General features: G+C 44.3%; 2 protein-coding genes across 11 annotated transcripts in view; one reads left to right on the plus strand and one right to left on the minus strand.

The window, feature by feature from the left end:
- Nucleotides 1-951, minus strand: part of LOC105280980 (autophagy-related protein 16-1) — a 433,806-nt gene extending 432,855 nt beyond the window's left edge. Inside the window, exons 1-2 of the mRNA XM_026975276.1 lie at nucleotides 505-951; nucleotides 43-301 (exon numbers count right to left, since the gene is read on the minus strand). Of these exons, the coding sequence (XP_026831077.1) occupies nucleotides 43-301; nucleotides 505-634 (389 nt within the window). The 5' untranslated portion in view covers nucleotides 635-951. The remainder of the gene's footprint in view (nucleotides 1-42; nucleotides 302-504) is intronic.
- Nucleotides 952-5,061: 4,110 nt separating this feature from the next.
- LOC105281020 (peripheral plasma membrane protein CASK) overlaps nucleotides 5,062-7,953 on the plus strand; it is a 188,175-nt gene continuing 185,283 nt past the window's right edge. For all 10 annotated transcript variants that reach the window (XM_011341938.2, XM_011341979.3, XM_011342004.2 and 7 more), the window contains exon 1: nucleotides 5,062-5,193. In XM_011341938.2, the coding sequence (XP_011340240.1) occupies nucleotides 5,135-5,193 (59 nt within the window). In that variant the 5' untranslated portion in view covers nucleotides 5,062-5,134. The remainder of the gene's footprint in view (nucleotides 5,194-7,953) is intronic.

Below are 7,953 nucleotides of genomic sequence, written 5' to 3' on the forward strand. Positions count from 1 at the left end.
GTTGGCAATATACCAAGATGCAAATCAACGATGAAAAGCTACCTGATTTCCTTCGCCTGAAACTCCTTAGTCATCGCCTGCAGTTTATTATTGAGGTCTACTATCTGCTGCGTGTGCTCTCCTTTCCTCTTGTGCAGCATCGCCAGTTCCTCCGCCTGCTTCAACAGTCTGCCTTCAAGATCAGGGTTGCCACCCATGCCGATAGCACCGTTGGCTGCCTCGCGGCGCAGGGTCTCGTTCGCAATGGTCAGCTGCATGTTCGCATTGCGCAACGTATTCGCGTTCTCAAATAATCTGTTGTCTGCGAAGGGTACAAGCAACGTCGCGTTAACTCACTTAAATGAAACCTTGTCCACCAAGGCATATGGTAAACACAGTGACAGAGTGCAGGGACAATGAAAGAGTGTACAGCAACAATGCGGATGTCCGTGGGAGCAGCGGAGTCGTACATGGATACATATTCCCGTGTCGGGCGAATTTGACGTGAGACGTAAGGATACTCACGCAGACTGATGAGATCTGCGAAACAGTTGGTCTGCGACTTGTTCCTCTCGCGCAACTGCGAGATCAAATCCTTCCGCCAATTGACATCCTCGCGGGCGGCGTGCGGCACGCCTGCCTCGTTCGAAGTCATTTTCACGACCGATCCGCGCGCGCAGTCGAAATAAACGAGTAACACGAGTAATTTAACCTTGCTCGAGAGACGTTCCGACAAGGTGGTCGCTCGCAAATAAGCGCTGTCCGTCAACAATCGTCACTCCATAGTGGAGCACCTTTTGTCACGGGGCTGTGACAGGCGAGCTCGTTCGTGTTTCGCGTTACGTACGATCGCCGGTCAACGCATAATTCCCGAATACCTCGCGACAATCGAATAACATCACCGCGCGTCGATGCGTATATTTTTAATTACGAAAAATATCTATCCTAACCTAAACGCGACCACCAGCGGGTAACCAAACACTACGCTGCCGCTTTGAAATTGTTTGCTATCGCTGCACATATCGACCTCGGTGTCGGAGTCGATGTAACGCCACTGCGATACATCGAGATGACCGAGAGGTTAGCTCGCGAGGTTACTTCACTTCTTTGCGCCAATAAAATGATGCCAAGAATGCACCAAAATTATTTATTCATACTCGTTTAGTACTTTAGTCGCTAACGAAACTTTATTATTCTTTTAACACTTCAGCTGCTACGCTAATGATTATTTGTTTAAAATATAAATGATAATATGGAGCAATGATATTGATATACCTATCTAAGCTGTTTAAATCTTAATTTTATAACTGATATTTAATCATTTACAACGTCAGGCAACGATAGAGATATGCGATTTTGCAATGTGGGGGAAACCAATGACGTGAAATATTTATAGAAAGTGATAAAAAGAAATTATTACTTTTTCTGGATTTCTGGACAACTGTCGTACATTCGATTTAATTAGTCTCTAAGAACGGAGGAAGCGAGGTGGAGTCGCAAAGAACGCTGCAAATTTTAAACTGCGCAACGTCACCGTCGTGAAATTATGAAAACCTCTTCGTGAGCAACTTCACGCGGCACATCGAGCGCGGCGTGGCGCAGCTTGCTGCTGCCGTCGTCCGTGAACCGTTTGAAGGCAACTTTTATCAAGCGTCAGTAATAAAATGTCAGTGCATTAAATACAGCTGTGGGAAAGACGTGAGTGCCTCCGCTAAATTTCTGTACGATTTGACGTGTGTCAGATCGATTTGACGGCAACTGACGAGGAAGGTTTCGATCAAGGTGCATCCACGTATTAACGTATTGATCGTATATCTTTCAGACATTTATAAGTGCAACGGAAAATCAGCTGCATTGATTACGGAAAAACGTGCATAGCCTACTTGTTAGAGAGTAAAAGAAGTAACATGTGACAATAAGTCATAGTGATACATATAATAATGCTTAGATAATGGTTAAGTTAGGTTAGGTTAAGTGCGACACGTGCATCACGCACACATGTATGTACACATACATACGCCTATACAAAAGTTAGCTCACGGTTAAAGATAATGTATATATAAATTATACACAATACAGGATATTAAAATAATTGAGTAAATAAATAATTAGAAATAAATTAATATAAATAAATAAAAAAGAATGATAAAATACTATCTCTGCTATAGATTTGATGTGGAAATCTGTTGAACCAGTTGATTACTATCTGTGAGATGTATATTTGTTTACTTTGCGCAATGAAAAATCGAAATAGAAGTAGCAAGAAATGTTGCTTTGATGAACTTAATATTGATACCTCGATTAAGAGGCTGAACAGGTAGAATAATTATATTTTATGAGTATTTGTTAAATATATATATTTTTAAATTGTTTTTCTATCATATGTAAAATATTGCATAAGTACTCTTTATAACAAAATAATGTATGTAATAATTGGAAGGGGAGAAAAACGGATATATAGTCAGATTTAATATTAATAAATATATTAAATATATGCTGCATAAAATTACCTTTAGGAAAATATCAAGATTAAATAATACATGGCAAATAATATACGATAGGAAATATAAAAAATATCGTCTGATAGCCAAACCAGCCACTCCAGATGAATACGTCTTTTATGTAGTGCTGAATACTGAGGTCGCTATGGAATTAGGTCTAGCAGCAAGTATGGTAGGAATAAGAGAAAGTTATGACAATATTTTCTTCTCGAATATCTCCGATTAATAATATCTAACAATTTTTCACATTTTCACAATAAATGAGCGGTTAATCTAGCTTTACCATTTTACACACTTGTTTGTAGATAACGCGCAGTGTACTCGCACTTCATAATAAATTGAAAGCAGATATGGCGAAATATCCTTTAATTGAGTTATGGCAAAAATCCGGGTGAGATTAAACGATCTTTCAAATTTCTACTTTTAATCCTTTGGAATCTGAAATGGTCATAAAATTGTTCCATAATTAATTATTCCATATTTCTGTATACTTAAAAAGTATTCGGAATATATCTTCTCGAGGCACAGATCGACGCATACGCAAACGCAATAATCTCGACTTAAACGTACAGGGAGAACATAATCGTTTTGCAAGGGTACGATCACAGGCATCTAAAGTACCTGGACGAAGAAGCGAAATTCGTGGTCCTCGGTAAACACGCTGTCTATCATCGATGGTACCACAGCCGCATCATGCTGGTGTTATCGGTATTCGGGCGAAGGGAGGAAATCGAGGACATCTTCTACGGCCTTTCGCCTTTACGATAGCGGTAAGCACTTGCAGCTTTAGCGACCGTTTTCGAACAATAAATTTAAGATTTTTTTCTTATATTTTGCAGTTTCTTCTACAGACTAACAATCACTCTAGTTTGGATTTGAAGACGATATCTACAGTTGAGGTAAAGCTGAGGGCATCATTGTTTACTACGAAGTCATCAACCCTGTCAGACCTCGCTCGTCGTGCTCTTCCACATCGGTAGCTGATACTGTTCATGGGTAGATATATATGCATATATACATTCAACAATTTATAAAAATACTGAGCTATTTAGTAGCTTCTGTAGTTTCATCTGTTCTCCAGTAAACAGTCATCGAGCAGGATTTTTGCTTTCCATCTCAACAAGTGTGAAGATACAACAGCTCATCGTGCAACAACAGTGTGGAAAGAATGACGCTGTCCCTCTTTCTCTCTCTCTTTCTCTCTTTTTGTCTTGGTAACTACAACGGTCGGTAAAAGATTTACCGATGGTGCGTCCGGGAAGCTGACGACGCCTCGACCGCGCTGCTCGGCTGAGGGTTTCAGGAATATCCTCTCGAGTCTAGAGGCGCGTCTACACGCCGCACGAGTCTACGCGAGCAACGGAGGAGGAAGCAAAGGACACGTTAAAGCACAAAAGGTTGCGAGTAAAGAGAGGCAGGCGCCACGCCCGCCCCTCCATAGACGGCGCGGTCGCAGAGGGAACGTTGGAAGTGAAGGAGGAGGTGGAGGTGGATGGTTGGCAGTCGGCGCAGCCGCCCGCCGCGTTTTATGCAACCAGTCTTGCTTCGGAGCGAGTGAATCCACAAAGCCCCGGCCTTTGACGGACCAGCGCGGGGTAGCGTGTGCAAGTGCCATCGGGTGTTGTGTTCGTTCACCGTCGTCGGCGCCGTGTCCGTTTCGGCCCGTGTTGTGCGCGTGCAAGTATCCGCCAGCAACGTGCGCGCTCGCAGCTTCTTCAACGTGGGGGACAGTCCGACCTGCCGACCCTCCAGGATCTGGTTTCTCGGCATATTTAAAGGGCAGGTCACGGCGGGGCCTACCTACGAGCCTGGCATAATACGGCATCGTCGCTGCCCGTTTCCGCGTGCGCGCTGACTTTGCCGGCGAGAAGCGGAGCAAGCTAGCTCAGCGAGCGAGCGAGCGAACGAACTCGGCGCGCCTCGAACGACGACGAGGCGGTGTCGGCGGCGTTCGCTATCGATATCGTATCGCTCCGCGCAGAGCCGCGGCCGCGTACGATTCACGATCGCACCCCGTCTTGAAGCCAGTCGTACGGTGCGGACTCGCGTCCGCCGACGGTGTGTCAGTGCGACAACGGTCAGTCGGTCTGTGCTGGCATCGCAGGCCTGCGTTATCCACGGCTGTGTGTGCGTGCTGCGTATACATATATATATGTACACATGTATATATATATGTGTGCGTGACGTGTGCGTAAAGGCGTGAGGAAAGCGGACGGACGGAGACCAGCGCGCGACGAGGGAGAGAAATAGAGAGATATATATATATATATAGAGAGAGCGAAAGAGAGAGAGGGACGGGCGCGACACGACGATATGCGGCCGTGAATCACCGATACGTGGCTGCGCTCACGCCGCGCGACACAACACGATACGAGTAACAACGACAACGACAACGATCACGACGACGTCGACGACGACGACGACGGCAACGGCAACGGCAACGGCAACGACGACCACTACCACCACGACGACCTCGACCACGACGCCAGTCAGGAAACTACGGCCGGAGCGACAAAGAGAGGCGCGTACTCGCCGCACGCGCTGCCAATTGTCACGCATACGCGTAACTGCGGCGCGTCGTCACCCGGCGCGTGCAGGATCCTAGCTCGGTCGACTCCTTCGACCACCACCACCTCCTCCTCCTCGTCGTCACTATGGCGGACGACGAGGTTCTCTTCGACGATGTTTACGAGCTCTGCGAGATTATCGGCAAGTGAGTAACGAGAATCCCAGGGAGGGAGATGGAGAGAGAAAGGGGTGGAAAGAGTGAGAAAGAGAGCAAGCGAGAGAGAGAGAGAGAGAGAGAGAGAGAGAGAGCGCGTGAGAATCTATGATAGAGGGAAGTGGAAGGAGCTATTGTGGGAGAGAGAAAGCGATTGGGTGAACGGTGGTGGGTGGAGGTATCTTGCGTGTATTGGTCACACCGTGCATCGGTGTGTGCATGCATCGTAAGGGAGCGTGCTCGCGCGCGCGCTCGCGCGTGTAGTCCGCTGAATAGGGGGTATAATGCCTGTATATGTGTATCTTGCGTGTACACTGGTGTAACACGCGAACACGAGTGAGTAACGATGCTTCAGGGTAAAGCAGAAAAGAGAAAGAGAGAGAGAGAGAGAGAGAGAGATGCGATGAGTAAGGAAGATGAGACCGAGGCGTCGCATGTTCAAGTTCCTGTCTGTGCCTCCAGTTTCCACCTTGGTCGAATTCCATCCGGTAACTCGAGTAATCCGCCGCCCGTACACATTCTTACGCGGCGAATAAAATTGTATTACTTTCCCCTCCCTTCCCCCGTATCCCCGTAGTTCCCACAGTGCAAATAAATCTTTGTGCTCCTATCATTTTGTTCATGGTTTGTCATTACGAGCCGATCGATGCACCCGAGAACGATGCATATTGGCACTTTGTCGGCAGTAACGGTAAAATAAAATAAAAAGTAAAATAATCGTGCGCGCGCGCGAATAATAATAAAAAATTTACAAGTAAACAGAGTTGAGCTCTTTGTCGCGATATCGAATCCTCCCAGTTGAAGCTGTTTATCGCAAGGGGATTCCTTGGAATATCTTGAGAATCTTGGGGCACGTCATAACTTCAAATCAAATATTGTATGGATGTTGATGCGATACACTTGTTTCAATATAGCTCTGACAGCTCGTATTGCATCTATTTCAATATAAATGACTTATTTGGCGTATCGGCAACGCTTTGCTTGTCTGGCGAGTCTGTCGACAGATCATTTATCTGGCTGGAACTTCACGCATTCAAGTTCAAATTTGCCTGCAAGACTAGCAGCTCGACACCAATAAAAAGAGAAATACTAAAACGTGCTTTTTCAAGGGAGAATAATAAAATGTGCGATACGAGAAATTAAATTCTCGTGAAATGATTAAGTTACGATATCAAACAATACTTAAAAATCAAATACAAGTTCCAAGAAATCTCGATTTAAAAATTCATCAAATATTCTTGCAAATATCGTTTAGAAAAACAAAGTATACATATATTTTAACGATACAGAGATATTTTTACAAAGATATTGTTGCTAAAATCTCTCAAAGGAAATATACGCGCAAAGGAAAGACGCGATCGTGATTAAAAAGGAGTGAAAATGTCGCGTTTACTTATAAAAATCTCGAGCGCTCAGCAAGATCAAACATATACAGATCACTTATGAATATTCCAATCGTTACTTCTGTAATATGCCGAATACATTGCAGAGAAAAATTTACAGAAACACCGTGTTGTCTTGTAAAAAGATGTCCGTTACATAGTGATAGTACAAGGTGATCAGTACTTTCAATCCGAAGATCCGCGCCCTCGTTGATGTGAATTGTCAGGGAGATTTCACTCGCGAAACTCAATTGCAATTCGGTGCCTTTTAATGCCCGTTTTATGTATCGCTGTGTCAGCGACGATCGATCTCGCTGAAGCGGTTTATTTAATCTGCCGAGAGACTACGACCCGAAAAGCAGAGATTGCTGTCACAGAAACGCAATTCCGTTTGTATCGGAAGCCAATACTTGATTTATCATTCGATTGGCGAGCCTTCATGCCAAAATAATACACCAGTCACCAGCTGTGACCAGAGACGTATCATAAAGGCGCAGCTATTTGACGATCATCGACTTGTGACTCGCGGAGAGATTTATTCCCCGTCCGTCCAAACTATTTATAGTCAGCAATTATCGTGCTGCTATAAACGGCACGGCGCTGCAGCTGATTGTCCTGCACTTTCTTCATTCGTACGACGCACCTTTTTTATATCATACGATGCAACAATCAGCTTACCTTTAGCCGGCATCAAGCAGACTTATGATGAGTAATATATGGCACATACTGCAATATGTAGAAATTGATGTCTCTTGAAATGAAACTGTGTGTGCTTGATTTACATTAGTTAATAATAAGGAAAGACGGAAACGAGAGAGCATCACGAATATAACTCAGGAAAGGGATATAATTTAGTGAGCATAAATCGCCATTTAACTATGCATCCTGGCAGACCTGAAGCGTTATGCCGTGCATTCTAGGTGTTGCAGTGTTAGGCGTACACGTTATCATGTCGAACCTGTATAATAAATCTACAGTATCTTAGCGTTAACGTCGTGTTCTATTTTAGGTTCCGTCCTTGTACAGTAATAGATTTTCTCGTGACTGAGAAGTAAGCAGCGTGCACTATTCGTAATATTCCTGCGATAAAGGCTATTTATTAGTACACGTTCAATCGTTCACTGGCTGTTAATTCATCTCAACTCGACCAAAATACCGCGAATTCGGCTAGAAAGCCTGAAAATCAACGTTAATATCGTGCGCGCTCGTGATATCGAGAAAATTCGAGAAAATCGCTGATCGAACTATCAATTAAAAAATAAACGATAAACAGCTAATTGTACAATCATCATAAGAGCTGATTCAGAAGAATATCTCTCTCCTTTTAATTACTGTTCGTACGCGCGGGCTTATGCATACCTGTATTAAA

Source organism: Ooceraea biroi, chromosome 1 (assembly GCF_003672135.1).
Source record: "Ooceraea biroi isolate clonal line C1 chromosome 1, Obir_v5.4, whole genome shotgun sequence".
NCBI lineage: Eukaryota > Metazoa > Arthropoda > Insecta > Hymenoptera > Formicidae > Ooceraea > Ooceraea biroi.